The sequence below is a fragment of the Crinia signifera genome, chromosome 7, assembly GCF_055691185.1.
Source record: "Crinia signifera chromosome 7, ASM5569118v1, whole genome shotgun sequence".
NCBI lineage: Eukaryota > Metazoa > Chordata > Amphibia > Anura > Myobatrachidae > Crinia > Crinia signifera.
In genome coordinates this window covers 17905151-17927350 of record NC_139223.1, presented here as the reverse complement: position 1 = coordinate 17927350, position 22200 = coordinate 17905151, and the positions used below count along the sequence as shown (strand labels likewise).

The 22200-nt window shown below is 45.6% G+C and overlaps 1 protein-coding gene across 1 annotated transcript in view; it reads right to left on the bottom strand.

The window, feature by feature from the left end:
* Positions 1 to 514: 514 nt before the first annotated feature.
* LOC146019882 (uncharacterized) overlaps positions 515 to 22200 on the bottom strand; it is a 62475-nt gene continuing 40789 nt past the window's right edge. Inside the window, exons 7-10 of the mRNA XM_083152518.1 lie at positions 20097 to 20402; positions 19443 to 19796; positions 8121 to 8426; positions 515 to 4444 (exon numbers count right to left, since the gene is read on the bottom strand). Of these exons, the coding sequence (XP_083008644.1) occupies positions 4311 to 4444; positions 8121 to 8426; positions 19443 to 19796; positions 20097 to 20402 (1100 nt within the window). The 3' untranslated portion in view covers positions 515 to 4310. The remainder of the gene's footprint in view (positions 4445 to 8120; positions 8427 to 19442; positions 19797 to 20096; positions 20403 to 22200) is intronic.

The window sequence follows — 22200 nt, the reverse complement described above, 5'->3', positions numbered from 1 at the left end:
CTCAACCAGTGCACCCCCACACCTAACCAACCCACGTTAACCAATCTTCCAAACTCATGCTCGGACGGACCTGTGCACATCTGCCACACTCATGTTCGGGCGGACCTGTACCCATCTGCCACACATGCTCGGGCGGACCTGTGCACATCTGCCACACATGCTCGGGCGGACCTGTGTACATCTGCCACACTCTTGCTGGGGCGGACCTGTACACATCTGCCACACTCATGCTGGGGTGGGTCTGTGCACATCTGGCACACTCATGCTCGGGCGGACTTGTGCACATCTGCCACACTCATGCTCGGGCGGACTTGTGCACATCTGCCACACTCATGCTCGGGCGGACCTGTGCACATCTGCCACACATGCTCGGGCGGACCTGTGTACATCTGCCACACTCATGCTTGGGTGGGTCTGTGCACATCTGGAATACTCATGCTCGGGCTGACCTGTGCACATCTGTAGTCTGTATGATGTATTGTATGGTCTCTGAAATGAACAAGTAACCAATGGATTGAGATACATTATCTTTATACTTTATTATACAAGTAACCAACAAATAATATAAACATACAGTAAATATAATCAGACAATACAGATTAATCATCTTCATAAAATAAGTGTTTTCCAGGGAGCTTGGACACTTTTTTATGTGATTGCGGCCATCAATTGCATAAAATGCGTCCAAATCACATGTATTGTACAGCAGGTCCAATGTGATGCGCGGTTCTGTGCGCATTGTACCGCAGCCTGCGAGCCGCACCAGCTGCAGGAGGGAGCCGCGCCAGCTGCAGGAGGGAGCCGCGCCAGCTGCAGGAGGGAGCCGCACCAGCTGCAGGAGGGAGCCGCGCCAGCTGCAGGAGGGAGCCGCACCAGCTGCAGGAGGGAGCCGCACCAGCTGCAGGAGGGATCTGCCAGATCACATCCGTGTCGGGCGGGCTTGGCTGATATCGCATAGGATATATCACATGTTAAAGGACCGCGTACAATATGTGAAATGTGCCCAGGAAGGTCCCCTACTGTATGTGGGGAGGGGGCGTACATGATATACCTGTGCCAAATACTGCCTAGTATAGCTTACTGTAACACATCTGTATTATCTCTTACCCACGTCTATATGTGTCCCTAGGGACACAAAGGTAATTATGACCCTTTATAAAGCATTGGTCCGACCGCACCTAGAATATGTAGTACAACTCTGGTCCCCTGACTACGAAACAGACACCATGGAAAAAGTCCAAAGAAGAGCAACATAGCTAAGGAAAGGGTTGGAGAAATGTAATTATTAAGCTGGAAAAGAGATGTTTAAGGGGGGACATGCTTAAGATGTACAAATATATCAGGGGCCAATATAAGGAACTGTCAGGCACCCCCTTTGCTTTGAGGAAGGACTCTAGGACACGTGGGCATGATTTTAGACTAGAGGAAAGAAGATTTCATACCCTGAAAAGAAAAACTTTTTATGGTGGGGGCAGTAAAATTGCAGAACTCTCTTCCTGGAGCGGTGGTGTCAGCAGATGGAGAGGTGGTGTCGGCAGATGGAGAGGTGGTGTCGGCAGATGGAGAGGTGGTGTCGGCAGATGGAGAAGTGCTGTCGGCCGATGGAGAGGTGGTGTCGGCAGAGACAATAAATTATTTTAAAATACGGTTGGACAAACATCTATTTGGCACAAACATCCAGGGGTACAAATAACAATTACCATCTGTATATAATGAAATCAGATGTCAGTTATATAAGGGAAGAAGCACATAGATCGCGCACGTATAACCGAGGACGCACGTCTTTATTCAGCCTTAACTACTATGTAACATATGTAACATGTGCAGTAAGCGCTCACATACAGAACAAGAACACACGTACACGTTAATGACATGTCTAGGGATAAAGGGCCTAATTCAGGTTGGCTCAGTAGCAGCAACATTTGAATTCAGATCGCTGCGCACGGTCCTGAATCAGCCCCTCTATGCCCACTTGTATGAAAAACCAACTTTACAAAAAAAGGGAAAAACTCATGTTTCCCTTGTTCATGTCAACCTTGTGCACAATACTTGTGTTGACCTTTTGACCATTTTGACCTTTTCCGTGTGTTGACCTAGTGACTGTCGGCATAGGGAGCGCACCCTGTCTGGAGAATATCGGGCAAGCAGCGCACCCCTGTTACCCCATACGGGTACACAAACATCAGGTTTGGAATGTTAGACAAAGGGGCCGATTCAGGGTCACTCGGTGTGATCCGAATTCGGCCCCAGCCCCGATGGGCGGGGTTTGTGCATACGCATTTCTGCACAATTGCAAACCCCGGCACCGAACGGCTTTGGTGAGTTACACACTCGCTGGACCATAAGCTGCGGGGAGGGAGGGCCGGGGGCGGACAGGGGGCGGAGACAGCACTGGAGCAGGGGAATTCCCAGTGCTTTATGGTGTTCTAACTTCCCTGGTTCATGATAGTACAGGTCTCTCTTATATAATACATCCACTTATTGAGAAACGCGTTTAGGAAGCCAGACAGGACACTTCCCCCTGACCAATCACCCGCTGTCTATTCACAGCCAATAAAGCCCTCAGCAAGCACCCACAACAACCCTGCACCTAGCCTCGCTTGTGACATCGTACAGCACAGGGAGACAGTGGGGGTTATTCTGGTTCACTCCTTCTGGCAAATTCCTTCTTAGATGGACAAAACCATGTGCACTGCAGGGGGGGGTGAGTTGTTTTGTTTCTGTGGAGGGTAAATACTGGCTGCTTTATTTCTACACTGCAATATAGATCTCACTTTGAAGTAAAACCCCACCCAAATCTAACTCTCGCTGCACAAGTAACATCTACCCCACCTGCAGTGCACATGGTTTTGTCCATCTAAGAAGGAATTTGTCAGAAGGAGTGAACCAAAATAATCCCCAGTGGCAGAGGATTCTCCCTTCTCAAACTGTGGCTAGCGGTGAGGTAGGCCTCCACAGTGCCTAAAACTTCCCCGCCACCCAGGCAGGCTGCAGAAGTTACGGTGGAGTTCTTCCACCCATGAGCTGGTCATTGAAATCTGCCCGCCCGCCCAATAGCCACAAGGGTCACGACGGAGCTCCCCGACTCACGAGCCGGCACACCGCCTTTTGCTCGCAGATACACAAGCATTGCCCAGCAGTGTACCACAGCTAGAGTGGATACATGGACCGAACCCGTCATTTTTGTTCCCATAATTAATTATTTTACATTTAACAACGTTAAACTGCATTTTCCACCATTCCGACCACCTTTCCATCCTCTCCTGAGTTAATTTCTTTACTCAATTTCATGTCTTTTGCAAATATTGCAATTTTACTCACTGTCACTTCCTATATCATTAATGAATATATTAAACAAGGTGGGTCACAATATTGAACCTTGCAGGACTCCACTTTGGACCTTACCCCAGCTGGAATGTATGCCATTACCACCACTTTCTGTCCCCGATTGTGCAACCAGATTTTAATCCAATTCCAAATTTTATCTCGCAACCCTAATTTAGGTAAACCAGTCTTACCTGCTGTATTTCCTATATAAGGTAGGAACAAAACTTACAACAGACTAGCACCAATATATGTGGGAGGAACCAGAGCTTTTATAGGGAGTTTATCCCAGTCCTGGTGTTTAGACACCATCATTGTCCTCATGGTCAACCTTTCACCAGAAGTGTTAGTGGTGCCGTCAGAAGATCGGATTCCTGGTCATTTCATGTATTCCATATAATGGGAATAGGCTTTCGTTCAGTAAAGTTCATCAACATGTAAGGAGTCCTCCATCTATATTTCAGGTGGAATTAAATTACCATCCATTGAAAAGTTCTCCCTTGCAATGAGGTGGTGGTCAACATCTAGCACGAGGTTTGTAAGATAAGGGTTATGGACGGATGGAGGCTGCAAGCCGTACTAGACTATGGGGTAGCTTGGAACCTGGCTTTTTGGTATCGCCCCATTGACTACAAGACACAGTCTACCATTTACACCGTTGCCCATCTTGGAAGCCTGGTTAGGTTCGCATTGCATCTATGTGTGACGTTTCTTTAGCGCGTGGTTTGTACATGCTGATTTAGCCAAATATGTTTATTTTTGGTGAAAATAACCTTATTTAAATTTGTTTGTTTGTTTTTTGGTGCCATAACCGAGTTCATTTTGGAGAATTGGCCTATTTGTGTTTCATTTGCATTTGTTATGTTTTATCTACGAAGAACGGACTCTTCAATGCAGATGATGCGATTATGATGTCATCATGGGTATCCATTGCTACCAGTCCTCTATTAGTACTAATATACTGTAGTAATATTAATGCTGGTCTATCAGACTGGGCTGTTATCAGACGCCTCTGCTCCTCCCGCTGATTTGGGTTGGTTGGAGGTAGACTTGGCCATTTTCTTCCGATCACCTTCCTGCAGGCGTGTTTCTCCTTCTGCGGATTTCAAATAAAATTTTCCTGTTTAAAAAAAAAAAGTATAAAGTCACTAAACATAATATAACTGAAGGGGGATGAAGGATATTCCCAACACTCGTAGCCCAGTGAGAAGGTCTGAATCAGCATATATCCTTTGATAATTGTTAATACAAAGTGATTTTATACATCAGAATTTTATATATATCTTTTTCTTAGATATATTATCAATATAGAATGGTCAGTAGGTCACCTTTAGTCACTGTCGACCATTAGTAGTTGACCTAGACTTTGTTGTTATAGGGTCACACTCAGTTAACTCAGTGAACACTTTCTCATAAAAAAATGGCTTGTTGTATCACTATACAAAGAATCCTTTCTGTGGTTGTCTCTGACACTAAGGGCTGAATCATCTTTGTCATTACATGTCTGGGTTTGCTTTGGATTCACGGTTTTCTGCTGACAATTGCTTTGTGACCTATCTTGTGACAATAATTAACACTTGAAGTAGAACTTTTAGAATGTCTCACTTTTTCTTGTAATAATGTTTTCTTAGATTTTGCACTAACTGTGTCGGTTGTTAATGTTGGATTTTTGACTCCAGTGCCAGAACTAGGAAGTAAGTCAGGCATTACATTTTGCAGCATGGCTGTAGCTATTTCTTTATCATGGAAACATAGAATTTGATGGTAGAAAAGAAACAATGGCCCATCCAGTTTGCCCTTTAGGGTTAGAGTATTAGGGTTTGTTTAGTAGTTTTAGTTAGGGTATTAGGGATATGGTATTAGTGTTGGATTAGGTTTTAGGGTATTTGAGTTATTTGGGGGCAGTTGGGCTAGGTGTGTGGGGTTTAGGTATAGTATACTAGGGTTGTTTTAGCAATGTAGGCTAAGATATTAGGGTTAGAGGTTATGGTAAACGAGAGGTTTGTAATGAGGGTTGGGTAAGGGTTGTTAGGGTATTAAGACCAGGGATAAGGTATAACAGTTAATGTTTAGGGTGAGAGTTAGGGTAGGGTACTAGCATGAAGGTTAGAATTGTGATGGTCTATGTACTAGATTTAGCAAGTTTGAACCCCAAGCATCTCCTCCAGACAGTTTTGGATCTGAATTTTTTTGGAATCCATAAACGAATCCAAAAGCTGAATTATGGGTTTAAAAATGCTAATTTCAGTCCCAAGTGTGGCACTGCCCAAGGGAGCTTCTGGCACTTATTATGGGACTGTTCTGTGGTACAGTCATTCTGGGTCCAGGTAAAATCTGTTGTGTCTCATACTGGTATTCCACTTACCATACTCACATCAAAATTCTGTAGCCCGGGAGTTATAGCAGATGACGAAATAGATAAATAAAGTGTCCGATACGCTATCAATCTGTGTGCACTTTTGCTAAGGTCTGTCTGGCTCTCTCCTGGATGGCTTCCTCAGGACCAGTTTTTCAGAGTGGGTTTCCCTAGTGAATGTCACTGTGGAACACGAGCGTTGTATGTATTTTGTCCATAAAGCAGGCTCTGAGTTTGACCATATATGGACCAGATGGCTGGAGTCGGCCTATGCGTCCATTCCACGTATTGTACTCTGTGTTTTTCTGTCAATCTTTTTTTTCTTCTTCTAATACTTCTGTTGGTCAGTTGATATTCTGAGAGTGACATTTCTTATGTAATTTTTATATAGCTTAGTTTGTTTAAGTGCTAGATTGTTAAGTTTTTTTTCTATAAGAAGTTTATATAAACAGCAGGTTCTAGGTACAATCCATCAGAACATCAATCTAAAAATATACTGGAAGGCTAACTGGCTCCTAACAAATTAACCCTAGAGTGTCTGTGTGTGTGTGTATATGTGGTAGGGAATATTGATTGTAAGCTCCACTGGGGCAGGGACTGATGTGAGTGTTCACATATTCTCTGTACAGCGCTGTGGAATGTGTGTGCGCTATATAAGACACTGGTAATAAATAATAAATAAATAAACATCAGAATATTTGAATGTGCTATGGTAGGATTGGGACTTTCTGCACTCATCTATGTTGTTCACTGTTATTTGAACATCTGTATTGACTGTTGGTATGTGTATGTTGGTTGTCTCTAGTTCCATGTGTATGTATTGAATATTATTCCATCTCTATGTATTTTGGATATTTGTAGGGCCGGTTTATAGGATGCTGATTATTTAATAAAAATTACTTTATTAAAAAATAATAATTCCAAACCTTGGAAAGATCAGATTTGTGAATGATGAGGTTTATCCTGGTTCCCTCAAGAGATCAGGAATGCGACTCGGTTCGGATTCACAAAATTCAGCTGTATTCAGTTTTCTGAACTTGAACCTATGTAAGTGTGTGTTCTATATTAAACCCCCACCTCCCCCCAAAAAATAAAAAATAAATACAGTACATAAAACAATCGTAAACAAATTGTACAATCCCTTCCCCATTTTTATACCCTTTATTGGGATGTATTTGACCCAATTAGCAGTCCAATGACTTAACCAGTAGTGTGGTTTATTGGGATGGTAGGGACAGCTGTACTCATAGCAAACAGCTGGGGCCTGTATGCAAGACACAGCTGGGGCCTGAACGCAACACACAGCTGGGGCCTGTACGCAACACACAGCTGGGGCATGTAAGCAACACACAGCTGGGGCCTGTAAGCAACACACAGCTGTGGCATGTACACAACACACAGCTGGGGCCTGTACGCAAGACACAGCTGGGGCCTGTACGCAACACACAGCTGTGGCATGTACACAACACACAGCTGGGGCCTGTACGCAAGACACAGCTGGGGCCTGTACGCAACACACAGCTGGGGCCTGTAAGCAACACACAGCTGTGGCATGTACACAACACACAGCTGGGTCCTGTACGCAACACACAGCTGGGTCCTGTACGCAACACACAGCTGGGTCCTGTACGCAACACACAGCTGGGTCCTGTACGCAACACACAGCTCGGTCCTGTACACAAGGGCTGGGTAGCGGGCATGATACTGGAAGAGCGATATAAGGCAAGGTCATGCAGAATCTCTCTGGAGTGAAGGGGGAGACATCCACCTCCCAGTATGTCACTGCACACATTAACAAGATGGTGTTGGGGTATGGATCATCATAGGATAGACAAGCATTAGGTCTACAAACATTAGGTTGACCATTGAAGTTCGACATTACTGAAGGTCAACATGGGGTTAGGTTGGTAGGATAATTAGGTTGACACAAGCATTATGCTGACATGGGGAAGGTCGACATGGAGTTACTCATGTTTTTTTAACTGATTGTCGACACAGTCAACATGGACACCGTAAATTAGCACCGTGTCCCGCTGCGCTCACCATGCTTCGGGCACACTGTTTTATTCTCCCACTACGCCCTAGTAGATGGTAGGGTATGAAATACCGCCTGTCGGCACATGCCGGCTCAACAAAAGGTGAAACCCCCCCATGTCTACCTTTTGACTGTCGACCTTCCCCATGTCGGCCTAATGCTTCTATTGACCTAATGACCATGTCGACCTAACCCCATTTTGACTTTCAGTCATGTCAACCTAAAGCTTGTCAACCTTCCCCTTGTCGACCTAGGAATTGTATCCTGGTGTTGGGCATGTGCAGTACTATCTCCAGTGTGGTGAGCACACACAGATATGGAGACCAGTGTCATAGTGGCATGGGAAGAAGTCTGTGTATATAATGATGATGAGTGTAACATATAGCAAACAATACACTACTGTACCTGAGCGACGTAAGAAGAAGAGCTCTTCCGGAGACTTCAGCGCTACATGTTTCACAGAGGCCTTAAAATACCGGTCACTCAGAGACATTAGGTCACGCGTCTTCATGGCCTCACAGATGCTGATGATCCGGAACGTGCCGTCGCTGCTTTCACATGAACTATTGTCAATATCAGTGTCTGGGATCCTTTTATATTGGCCACTGCCAGCTCGTTTCCAGGTTACTCCAAGGTCTTCTGGGTAATAACTGTCCACTTCCAGTATAATGTATCCGCCATCCTGGAGAACGTTCCTCACAACCGGAACCCCTGAAATGTTTGTGTCATTTATTAATATCATGTGAATATGTGGAACCTCTAGAAATAACGTGTTATACTAGTGTTACCAGAGAATAAACCGCAATTCAAGATTAACTATTATAGCTTTATTATAAAATGAATATAAAATTATTATAAAATTGTACCTAAAATTAGGTAATTTGCATGATGACTTAATAAGGAATGTGATTAGGTTCGAACTGTACATGGGCGCTGCAGCACTGGGGCAGTAGAGTAAGGGGAGAAGTACTGTATAATGGCAAGGAAGGGGTGCGGATGGAAGCAGGGTTAGATTGGCAAAAGGGGTGAAAAATATGGGAAGATTCCCAGTGGGCCAGCAAGCCTGCGGGTCCACCTGTGACCGGGATATGATAGAGGGTGAGATATTGTGGGTGTGTTAGGAGCTAGAGCAGGGCTGGCCAAACAGGTCCTTGAGATCTACCAATGGTCCATTCTTTCCAAATCTCCTAGCTGGTGCACAGCTGTAGTCATTTCTGACTGTCATATTTTCAAACTTGCTGCATTCATTCCTACTATAGACACACAGGTGGCCTGATATACATGACTTGTTGGTAGATCTTGAGGACAGGTTTGGCCACCCTTGGGCTAGAGGGTGGCATGTTGGTGTGGGTGTGTTAGGGAGTAGAGGGTGGCAGGCTGGTGATGTGGGTATGTAAGGGGGCCACCATGGATTGGAGCATGGAGAATTTGATTTTCATCAAGATAATATAATTTCACTATAGTGTCTATAGGAAACCTAACCTTACAGGAACTTAATGGGGTTTGGGTACAATCGCACAAGATCGTGTATCCTTGAGTTTTATTGGTTGGATATAGGAGTGACCCCCTGTTTATTATTATAACAGCCTTGTATCTGGTAAAATTTAGAAGAAAAAGGATTTGTCTTGGTGTGGTGCACCAATGAAAGGAATGGAGTCCTAAAATCTAACTTTTAATTGATTTTGTATTAAAACAAGCGAAATATAAAACACATATAACAAATACAGATGGGGAAGGTATTAATAAAAATGCATGTGCGAGCGTGCCGCGTGTGTCCAATTTTGTATTTATTTGTGGTATTTTTCACAAGTGTAGACCAGCCTCCTCTGTACAAATTTTGCCCGTCAGGGTATAATTTATTTCTGCAGTCATTCACTGCTAGGTATTTGTATCAATTTGTTACAGAGAAGAAATGTATTGCCATTCGTACAGAATGTTACTTTTGTATCGTTCAAGGAGAAACTGAAAGTGCATGTATTACCAAGCCTCTATGAGAGTCTCCAGTCCTCTTAGCTGGTTTAGCGTAAGTGGGAGACCAGGACCTAAATGTGTGTTATTATTATTCACACTGATGTTCACAAAATCACAATTAATTGGCACATAGGCTCGATTTTATCACAGTGCTATCTCTTTATTGGTGAATGTTTGTTTAGGTCTCTGTGCAAATGCTGATTGTAATTGCTGCACTGATTTATATTATCTTGCTGCGAGTGACTGGATAGCAGGGATAATGGTATTTTCTCAGCATGTAAATGTATATATTTTTACATAGGAGCCTGAGCTCAGAGAGTACCAGGGAGCGCTGATTTATCACAAATTAACACTTGATTGGCACATGGGCTCAATGTTACCACAGTGCTACCTCTAATGTTCAAATGCTGATTATATTACTACAAGAATTTGTATTGTCTCGCAGTACGTGGCTGGACAATCTTTTTTTTTTTTAATTAAGTCTTTATTTATTGTTTTTTGATTTCGTAATTTTAGAAAAACTGGCTGACAGTAGCCGTACAAATCTCACATTGTTCATCACAATATCGATAAATGGTTATAGACACATTTCAGTATGTACAGCAATATATTACGAATGACATAAAAAAAGAAATCACAATACATAATACAAAAACCCCCCCTCCCCCAGCCCCCCAAGACATACCCCACACACAAAGTCTGTCCTCTCTAGCCCTACCCGTTCTCCCTTGACCTTTCTTCCTTGTTAGATTCTGTTGAATCAAATCTTATAGTAAATTCTTTATCTGGAGCGATCCCTCGAGCCTTCCCCTACCGACCAGTTTTTTTATTTAATTTCCTCTTCCTTCATCTTTTCCTTTTTCTTTCTACCCTTTCTCTCTTCTTTTTCTTCCCTTTATCCATTCCTTTTCCCTCCTTATCCTTGCTTACCCCCTCCACTTTCCTTTACTCTTCTCTTCTTCTTCGTTTATATGATAACCCGGTTCAACCTAAGATTACTAGGTGACTTATGCCCTTGTTCATTATCCGTTTCAGGGAATAAAAAAAAAAAAAAAAAAAAAAAGTGCGGTCTGTGCAATTCTTACTCGCAAGTCAAGCCCACAAAGTATAAAAAGATGTGTGGGCATCACACCTGTTAGGACTTGCTTCTTCTTACTGTGTTTGTTTGTGAAACCCGAAACCCTAGTGTCTTAGCTATTAAACCTCCCACCCTCCCCCTTACCCCCCTCATTTAGGCTAAACACCGTGGACAATCTTAATTGTGTCAGCAGTGATGATTTTATATTCTCTATGTCTGGCAGGTTATAATATTATATATGATGCCAGATAGTTCTCCAAATTAGCACCCCTGACTACTGTCTCTATTGTGATAACTATGCAGTGTACATTCCTATGACAACAAGCTGAGAGTTATTTCAATAAGGCTTATTCATACAGCAACTGACATGCTCCTCTATAACTGAGTAGGTACGAATGGTTAGCCCTGAAAAGGGCTGAGTCTGGTCGGATTATAGTGGTGTATGGTCACATATATTGCTGCAACACGCGGTAAGCAGACGCTCGCACGGCTGGAGGTGCCGATCGCGCGTTTTCGCTTATCCGCTTCTTCAGGGCAAGCCGCCCTGCAGTTTCCGGAAGATTTAAAAAGGGTCTCATGTTATGGGCATCAGCCAATCAGGTTCAATGTGCGATAAGTCCCGCCCTGCTGCTGCCCGGTGAAAATTTTTATTTTTATTAATTATTATTATTTTTTTATAAAAACTGTGGACAGAAACTCCACATTACTCAATTGATAATTGGAACTCTGATCCCATTTGGGCATTTCCAACGCCCACATTTTTTGGATAATAACACTGAGTTTACATTATACTATGGAGAAAATACAATCATCCTATGTGAATTCCCACAGGAGAATGATGGGAGCAAAAGACCAATCACCGGGCAGCAGCAGGGCGGGACTTACCGCACATTGATCCTGATTGGCTGATGCCCATAACATGAGAACCTTTTTAAATCTTCCGGAAACTGCAGGGCGGCTTGCCCTGAAGAAGCGGATAAGCGAAAACGCGCGATCGGCACCTCCAGCCGTGCGAGTGTCTGCTTACCGCGTGTTGCAGCAATATATGTGACCATACACCACTATAATCCGACCAGACTCAGCCCTTTTCAGGGCTAACCATTCGTACCTACTCAGTTATAGAGGAGCATGTCAGTTGCTGTATGAATAAGCCGTATTGAAATAACTCTCAGCTTGTTGTCATAGGAATGTACACTGCATAGTTATCGCAATAGAGACAGTAGTCAGGAGCGCTAATTTGGAGAACTATCTGGCATCATATATAACACTAGGTGATTCATCGCACCCTACGGGCGCTCTTCACACCGTCGTAAGGGGCTGCGCCCCCTTAATTTGTGAACATTTGTATATGAGAAAGATGGTTAGAATTGTATGTAAGATGCCTGTATTGCAACTTGAGTTATAGGTGAAATGTGTTAAATAGAGAGCATATGATGTGGAAGGGGGTGTGTATTGTTTTGTTTAATTAAAAAGCAGTTACAGAGTAAGATGTACATTGATAGTGTGGATGGTACAGTGACATTTGTGGGTGTGGGGGGGGGGGGGGCTGTGTGTGCATGTTGTTTAGTTGTGTGTGTGTGTGCAATAGTATAGTAGGGTGTTTTTGAGTCAGCGGCTCCCCACTGGCGGAGGCCACGACACAGGAAAACAGGAGGCTGGGTAGTGATAGGGGTGTGTGGGCATAAGGGGGACTAAAGAGGAGGGTGGGAGATACTGTGCAGCTTATGCCAGTGGGTGAGGGTCCAGTGTGGCAGTACAGGAGTACAGGATGGTGGCCCTGAGTCAGTGTCTCCTCCTACTGGGTGGGAGTTAGGGTACATGAGAGCAGGAGGCTGGGCTATGAGGCATGATAGGGGCATGTGGCCAAAACAGCGTCAGCGACTCCCCAGTGGTGGAAGTTACGGTTCAGGAGAGCAGGAAGCTGGGTAGTGATAGGGGTGTGTGAGTATATGGGGGACTAAAGAGGGGCTTAGGGGTGCCGTGAATTCTCGGAGGGGCGTGGGGGGTGCCGTGGATCAAGGGAGGGAGGGGGCGCAGGTGCCCGTGAATCGCGGGAGAGGGCGGGGGTCCGCAAAGCGTGGGAGGGGGCGTGAATTGCGGGAGGGGGGTTGCGAATTGCGGGAGGGGGGGTGTGCGGGGGGTGACGTGAATCGTGGGAGGGGGCGTGAATCGTGGGGGGGTGCGCGGGGGGTCCGTGAATTGCGGGGGGGGGGGGGGGCACGGGGCGCGATAAATCACCTAGTTGGTTATATATTCTTGTAGAAGGATGGTAGGATGTTGCTGTAATTCAGAATGCATTTACATAAACAGTAATAGTAGCAGTAAAAGATCTGACTTAAAACACCTACAGTAAAACAGAACAGGTGTTCTATATTATACAAAGAATTGGTTGATGTGTAGGTTGACGTGCACATAGTTGTCACTGTAAAAAAAATCAACACAGAAAGGTCAACACTTGTAAATGTTGACATAAGTGTGGCACTTCATTGGTGTCCATGTCGACACATGAGAATGAATATGAAAACATTCAAAAAAGAAAAATAAATCTTCAAAAACTCATGTCAACCTTTTTCATTGTCGACCATAGCCGTGTCAGTGTTTTGCATGTGCCATTTAATCGTGGGGTTGCCGTGAATGGGGAGGGGGGAGAGACACATTGCTCTGTTTCTGGACTTTCTTCTTAATTTATGGATAACCATCACCTGTGCTTAAACACCTTTCTTATCAATTACCCTGTTTAAAACAGGTGATGACAATCATAAATTAAGATGGAAGTCCACAAACAGAGCATTCTGTCCCTCCTGGAGAGGATCATGTTGGGAGGTATGGAGGTGTGGGGCGCTCACCTGGAGTGTCTGGTGAGTAGCTGTGTCTTTGCTGTGTAACATGGAGAGGCAGAGGGTGGGCTCACTGGGCTGGTTCTCTGTCGTGTGAGTCAGTCATGTGAGTCAGAGGCTCCACCCAGCGTTACAGCTTCAGACACACTTTGAGTGACAGATGTAGCCAAATATATAAGAGATTATAGCTTGCCAGCCATAGAGAATATAAAATCATCACTGCTGACACAATTAAGATTGTCCAGCCACGTACTGCGAGACAATACAAATTCTTGTAGTAATATAATCAGCATTTGAACATTAGAGGTAGCACTGTGATAATATTGAGCCCATGTGCCAATCAAGTGTTAATTTGTGATAAATCAGCGCTCCCTGGTACTCTCTGAGCTCAGGCTCCTATGTAAAAATATATACATTTACATGCTGAGAAAATACCATTATCCCTGCTATCCAGTCACTCGCTGCAAGATAATATAAATTAGTGCAGCAATTACAATCAGCATTTGCACAGAGACCTAAACAAACATTCACCAATAAAGAGATAGCACTGTGATAAAATTGAGCCTATGTGCCAATTAATTGTGATTTTGTGAACATCAGTGTGAATAATAATAACACACATTTAGGTCCTGGTCTCCCACTTACGCTAAACCAGCTAAGAGGACTGGAGACTCTCATAGAGGCTTGGTAATACATGCACTTTCAGTTTCTCCTTGAACGATACAAAAGTAACATTCTGTACGAATGGCAATACATTTCTTCTCTGTAACAAATTGATACAAATACCTAGCAGTGAATGACTGCAGAAATAAATTATACCCTGACGGGCAAAATTTGTACAGAGGAGGCTGGTCTACACTTGTGAAAAATACCACAAATAAATACAAAATTGGACACACGCGGCACGCTCGCACATGCATTTTTATTAATACCTTCCCCATCTGTATTTGTTATATGTGTTTTATATTTCGCTTGTTTTAATATGAAATCAATTAAAAGTTAGATTTTAGGACTCCATTCCTTTCATTGGTGCACCACACCAAGACAAATCCATACAGGAACTTCACTATCATTTCCACCATACTCCTGGTAAAGATGAAAAGGAAGAAACTAGCCAATCAGAGGGCAGCTCAGGAACTGCTGGAAAGGAAGTAACCCAGGTAAACCAGTGTTGGGTAGATTTGGTCCAAGTCAGTATCATGGAAAGGAGAGTGGAGCAGATGTACAGGAGAACATTGGGGTAGATTTACTTGGTGAAGTGATAAATTGTCTGGTTTTTATCACTGGCCAATCGGCTCCTAACTGTGAAGTTACAGGCTTGGTTTGAAAAACGACAGGTAGGAGCTTATTGGCCGGTGATAAAAACCAGACACTTTGGGGGAAATTTACTAATATGGATTCGTAGAAAAAAGGTGTATTCGTAGGGAGAAATACACCTTTTTTTTACGAATTTGTATTTTCGGGATTTTCTATCCCCAAAATACAACAAATCGTAGTCCTAGGGATGGAACATTCGTATTTGTATTTACAAATACGAATGTCTACACCATCGATAGGATACGACAGGAATCACCATTCAAAAGAATGGTGGTTCCTGATTTACTAAGCAGCCGTATATTAAATAAGGCAGAAAAATAGAACACCATTTTCCTCTCGTTTTAGCCTGCATGGATCAGTCAGATCTATGCAGGCTGCGGTGTAAAAATAAATAAAATAAATAAATAAAAAAACGGCGTGGGGTCCCCCCCCACAGCCGAAACCAGCACCAGGCTGACAGAGCCTGGAGCCGGTAATTAAAAATCGGGGAACCCCACAAATAGGGGTTCCCTGATTTTTAACAACCAGCCCCAGGCTCCTGCTCTGGGGCTGGTTCCCAAAATACGGGGGACAAAATGAGTAGGGGTCTCCCGTATTTTAAGAACCAGCCCCAGGCAAAACCAGCCAGCAGGGTAATGCCACAGCCGGGGGGAGACTTTTTATGCAAGTCCCCCCCGGCCAAAGCATTCATCCCTACTGACCAGTCAGCCTGGCCAGGGGCCCTGGGGGAGTGGGGACCCCCCAATGAAGGGGTCCCCCCACTCCAGGACTTACCTGACCAGGCTGAAGCCTGGTGCTGTCCCCGATGCCCCTGGACGGTGGGCATCGGGCTGATTCAAGTGTAAAAAAAAGATTAAACTATTGTTTTTTACTGTGGCACTACAAGTGCCAGCAAGCTGGGACTTGGAGAACCACAAGTCCCAGCCTGCTGGGCATTAAAGGGCCCGCTGGCACTTGTAGTTCCACAGTTAAAAAAATAGTACACAAAACACACTGACACAAATTTTAAATAAAAGTTTAATAAACACATCACACACACACTGATACTTACCTATCTTGATCCCGTCGGTAGGTCGGCAGCTCCGGTGTCGGCGGCTCCGGGGTCGGCGTCCTGTCTGAAGAAAATCCATGGTGGACCTGTGGAAGGAAATCCTACTCACCAGGTCCTCCATGGATGGTCTTGTGTCTTCTGTCTTCTTTTCCAGGGCTTATTTCTTTATGTTGTTTCTTCTTCTTTACGCTGCCGGCTCCCGGGACTTTCAGAGCTTCAGAGATGTTTCCTCCTCGACGTCTGGACTAAGAATGAATTCTAGCCAATCAGGAGCCGCCTAGCAGCCAATCAGGAGCCAGTAAAGTCGGCTCCTGATTGGTTAGAATTCATTCTTAGTCCAGACGTCGAGGAGGAAACATCTCTGAAGCTCTGAAAGTCCCGGGAGCTGCCGGCAGCGTAAAGAAGAAGAAAGAAGATAAAGAAATAAGCCCTGGAAAAGAAGACAGAAGACACAAGACCATCCATGGAGGACCTGGTGAGTAGGATTTCCTTCCACAGGTCCACCATGGATTTTCTTCAGACAGGACGCTGACCCCGGAGCCGCCGACACCGGAGCCAGCGACCTACCGACGGGATCAAGATAGGTAAGTATCAGTGTGTGTGTGATGTGTGTATTAAACTTTTATTTAAAATTTGTGTCAGTGTGTTTTGTGTACTATTTTATTAACTGTGGAACTACAAGTGCCAGCGGGCCCTTTAATGCCCAGCAGGCTGGGACTTGTGGTTCTCCAAGTCCTAGCTTGCTGGGGAGGCTTGCTGGCACTTGTAGTGCCACAGTAAAAAACAATAGTTTAATCTTCTTTTTACACTTGAATCAGCCCGATGCCCACCGCCCAGGGGCATCGGGGACAGCACCAGGCTTCAGCCTGGTCAGGTAAGTCCTGTAGGGGGGGGGACCCCTTCATTGGGGGGGTCCCCACTCCCCCAGGACCCCTGGCCAGGTTGACTGGCCAGAGGGCTGAATGCTTTGGCCGGGAGGACTTGTATAAAAAGTCTCCCCCCGGCTGTGGCATTACCCTGCTGGCTGGTTTTGCCTGGGGCTGGTTCTTAAAATACGGGGGACCCCTACTCATTTTGTCCCCCATATTTTGGGAACCAGCCCCAGAGCAGGAGCCTGGGGCTGGTTGTTAAAAATCAGGGAACCCCTATTTGTCGGGTTCCCTGATTTTTAATTACCGGCTCCAGGCTCTGTCAGCCTGGTGCTGGTTTCGGCTGTGGGGGGGACCCCACGCCGTTTTTTTTAAATATTTATTTATTTTTCAAATTTTTTTTTTACACTCTGCAGCCTGCACGGATCTGACTGATCCGTGCAGACTGCTAGAAAAATTTGTATTAGCGGCCGTATATATGGCCAGCTAATACGAATGAATACGACATCGGAGGGTTACAAAGCAGTCGTATATGACTGCTTTGTAATTTCCCCTCCGGAACACGACTTTGCATACGACTGAAACAGTCGTATGAAGTCGTAGGGAAAATACTAATACGAAAAACTAGGTTTTTCATATTAGTAAATTTCCACCTTTATCACTTCACCGAGCTTAATAAATCTACCCCATTGTGTTGAAGCTTGAATACCAAGAGGAGAACCAGTTGCTGTTACCAGGGAGGGATCTGAACAATCACTCTCCTGGTAAATTGTGATATATGTAGCCCATAGACTACAATTCAACAGTGACAAAAGTTCAACACAAGTAAAATAACATGGAAAAGAAAGCGAGAGTAATCGATCGCACTGGGAAGTCAGGTCAAATTCATTGGTTTAGGTTACCTCCTTGTCAGTTTAAGGACTCAGTCCATATAATGTTGAGGTATGCTACCGCAAGACAATAGGTAGATTAATTCAGGGGGGGGGGGGGGAGATTGTCTTTTAGGCAGTGCACAAGAAATGTATAAATAAAATGTAACTTTTAATGTTCAAATTTAAAATATTGCAATAATATAAAAGCAATCATACAACATGGATAGACTAGAAAATACTATTTCTAAAAAGGAAATAACATTCCTGATGTGGCGGGGGTTTATATGTCTGGTCGCGATAAAGCGCTTATATAATGTGTGGTGCGTGCCAAGTTGGTAATGTGAATAATAATATTTGTAACACTCACAGTCCTGTCACCCCGTGTTGGAACTCAATTTAGGTTTCTCGCTGCCATATGCCTGTTATATACTGGGTGAGGCGTGATCAACACCGCAGCGTATCTCAGTCTATACTGCAGCCTGTAACAGTGTGTGCCATCGCTGTGTGATGTGCGGCGGACAGCTGCAGCTGGCAGGTACAGACAAGCGCGCCACTGAGGCTTAATGTTACCGTCTCTGACCCTCGGCGGCCGGGGGCGGGTGCACAGGAGGTGCACACTGCACTTCCGCCCGGCTCAGCCGAGTGTCCGGCGGTCACTTCCGCCCGGCGGGGTGACATCACTTCCGCCCGGCGCGGGCGTCACAGTATGAGCTCCCGGTGTTCCCCTGCAGCCGCCCAGCGGTTGCCTGGTAACAGGGGACGCCGGGAGTCGCGCGCTCGGCCACCTGATGGAGATTAGAAGTAGGCAGGGCATTTCTCCTGTTATATTCCTCTGTCGTTTTGGGGAATTCTTTTGGTTTTGTATTATATTGCATGGTGGTGATTCCCCGTGTTATCTCCCTTGTGTTTGCAACTGGGTCGCGTCCCTGTCCTTGGCTTGGTGCCGGCAGTCAGGGTGTGTTATTTCAGTTAGGCCCTGTAGTTAGAGTCACCTTTTGTGTTACCTCTGACGATCGCTAGCCACTTGTCCCAACATAAGACCTAGCTGCATTGGGGCTGGAGCGGGCATAACTCGCTCCTTCGGACGCGGCGGCCACAGGTGAACACTAGCTCTCGCAGTGGCCAGTCATCTGCCAGAGGAACCCAACAGAGAGAGTGTAGGATTCGCTGTGGCCGTCCTGACCGGCGGTCCCGGCTACGGGCTCACGCCTGACGTTCTACACCCAGCCTTCCAGCCTAACACTTAATACATGAAGCTACACATTCAAAATACAATACATCCAATTATCAGAGTAGGACCCAGTATGCCCCCCCTCCCACTCATGTGAAACGCCAACACGCGTTTCGCAGTGAGCTTTCTCAAGGCCAACTGGGCAGGCATCTGGAAGCCGCTGATATACCTTCATTACATCAACATTCATGAGGTCGGGGGGGTGTCCTCTTTCGACATGTATACACACATTCACACTACCAGTATATATTTGAATTGTGTGAGGAAATCAAAATACCCAGAGGAAGCATGGGGAGAATATACTAACTCCACACAGTTAGGGCCATGGTGGGATTTGAACCCATGACCTCAGTGAGGCAGTAATGCTGCCCATTACACCGTCCGTGATTCCCATTAATGGGGTCATTGTAATATCTTTAAAATTACTATTTTTCATAAAATCTGCCATAAAGACCCTGTAAGTTACATGATTACATTTTTCTTATAAATATTCAGACCCACCTGTCACCCTGAGCTCTCCGGTCCTCTTCTCCAGGGGGGTCACCAGAGTGGGGTGCGTCACCCGGCAGATGAACTCTGACCCTTGCTCTGTTACCACAGACACAGCTACGATCAGACTGGCTGTGCAGGTGTAGGTGTGATCAGGCTGCTGTGTGATCTCCATTACTGGGATCTTGTATCGGTCACTGGGAGACACCTCGTACAGTTCCTGCTTCCCAGCTTCTCTCCTCATCCACGTCACCCCCAGGTCACCCGGCGGGTAGAACCCCGAGATTGTGCACTGCAGTTTGACCTCTGTGCTGTGTAGTAATGGGGGTGTTATGATATCATCCATCACTGGGCGCCAAGGAAGGTCTGTAACAAAAAATATGGAACAATAGCAAATCACTAAATAAACTGCAGAGCATCCAATAAAATATAATAACTCAGCTGGAAACACGTCATGCAATTGTTTTAAACCATATGCATGATAATAATATTATTGTACATACTGGCTAATGTGTACGCCCTATATCATTAACAGTGCGCGCTCCCGTGTATCGTTGGTAACCCGCCCCCCAATCGTCATCTGTAAGTGCAGTGATATCCTGACTCATCCCATGAGCGACAGCATGCTCCAGGATGTGACCGCTGGACAACACTCAGTGACGTTACCTGTTGCAGACACTTCCCGGGACTCCGCCTCCTCCATAGACTCATGTGTCCACATCACACGGACTCTGAATCCTGGGTCCTTAAAGAGATGTCCGGGGACTCTGCATTCACTCACAGCAGTAAATGTGTAGTCATTATGTTCTATAATACTGGTATTAGCTGTATCCAGCTCCTGGTAATGTCCAACCCCGCAGCTCCATGTTATCTGGATGTCTCCGGGATAAAACTTCTCCAGAGTCACAGAGCACAGGACATCCCCGGAGTCACACAGGGACAGCACTATAGGGGCTGACATCTTTGGCTCTTCTGCAAATAAAAGTACATCATAGCTTATTGACTGTTTGACCCAATGGTCGGTGACTGCTGTGAAGAGATAAGGAGGCTTGTTACTGTTTTCTGTCTCCACGTCACTCATATTACAATGTGATGCATTGGGTTGTCTATATAATAAAACCGACTGCTGACAGAAAAATGGGGTGACATTCTATGCTGTGCGATTATCGTTTTTTTGCGGTAATTAGACCACAAAATGGCGATATCGCATTTTCCCATTAAATCGTTAATTTAATGGGATGCGCTCAGGGACTGAAATCGCATATTATGTGCGTTAAGGTATGCTGAATAAAAATGCGAGATAAATTCGCATTTTTAACGCATCCAGATGTTTTCGTATAGAAAACTATACAAGTCGCTTATTTAATGCAATGCGCATTTGCACATCGCATTTTTTAGGTGACTAATTATCGCACTTATTTCAGACCAGGGTCTGTTAGGCGAATTAGCCAGAACCCTGCACAGATCATTCGCAATGTTCTGTGCAGGGTTCTGCTGAAAAAAATAAAACAAAGGGTTAAAAAAAAAAAAAACGAGCGCGGGGTCCCCCGCCCGAGTATAACCAGCCCCGGGCTCACTAAGCCGGTGCTGGTGACATAAAATCAGGGTCCCCGACAAATAGGGGTCCCCTTGATTTTATGAAACCAGCACCAGGCTCAAGGTCCGGCGCTGGTTCCCAAAATACGGGGGACAAAATGACTAGGGGTCCCCCGTATTTTAAGAACCAGCACCGGACACAACCAGCCAGCAGGGTAATGCCACAGCCGGGGGAAACTTATTATATAAGCTCCCGCGGCCAAAGCATTAACCCCCTGGCTGGTCAGCATGGGCAGGGGTCCTGGGGAAGTGGGGACCCCCCCAATGAAGGGGTCCCCCCCCTCCAGGACTTACCAGCCCATGCTGATAGTCCGGGGCTGTCCCCGATGCCCCTGGGCGGTGGGCATCGGGCTGATGACTTGTGTAAAAAAAAGAATTAAAACTATTGTTTTATACTGGCGAACTATGAGTCCTAGCAAGCCTACCCCGCATGCTGGGACTTGGGGAACCACAAGTCCCAGCATGCAGGGCATTAAAGGGCCCGCTGGCACTTGTAGTTCTGCAGTGCAAAAAATAGTTCACAAAATCACACTGACACACTGTAAAATAAAACTTTAATACACACAAAACACACACACACTGATACTTACCTACCTTGAGCCTGTAGGTCGGTCCCTGGATCCTGGGTCTCCAGGGCAGAAGAGTCCGGTTCCGTGAACTTGGTCCTGGTTCCGGGGCTGGTCCTGGGGTTCCGGGGCTCCTGGGCTGCAGAATCCGGGGTCCGGGATCCGAGGTAGTCCACAGGGGTACCTAAGGAAGCAAATCCAACTCACCTGGTCCCCGGCGGCGACCTCGGACTCCTCTCCGGTGACTGCGCTGCTCCCATCTGGTACCCGGCTTGCAGGACTTTGACCGGCGCTGAGATGTTTCCTCCTCGGCGTCTCTGCACAGAATGATTTCTTGGCCAATCAGGAGCCGAGAAAGTCGGCTCCTGATTGGCCAGAAATCATTCTAATTAGAGACGCCGAGGAGGAAACATCTCTGCTCTAGATGCGCTGAGATGTTACTTCCTCGGCGTCTGTATTCAGAATGATTTCTGGCCAATCAGGAGCCGACTTTCTCGGCTCCTGATTGGCCAAGAAATCATTCTGTGCAGAGACGCCGAGGAGGAAACATCTCAGCGCCGGTCAAAGTCCTGCAAGCCGGGTACCAGATGGAAGCAGCGCAGTCACCG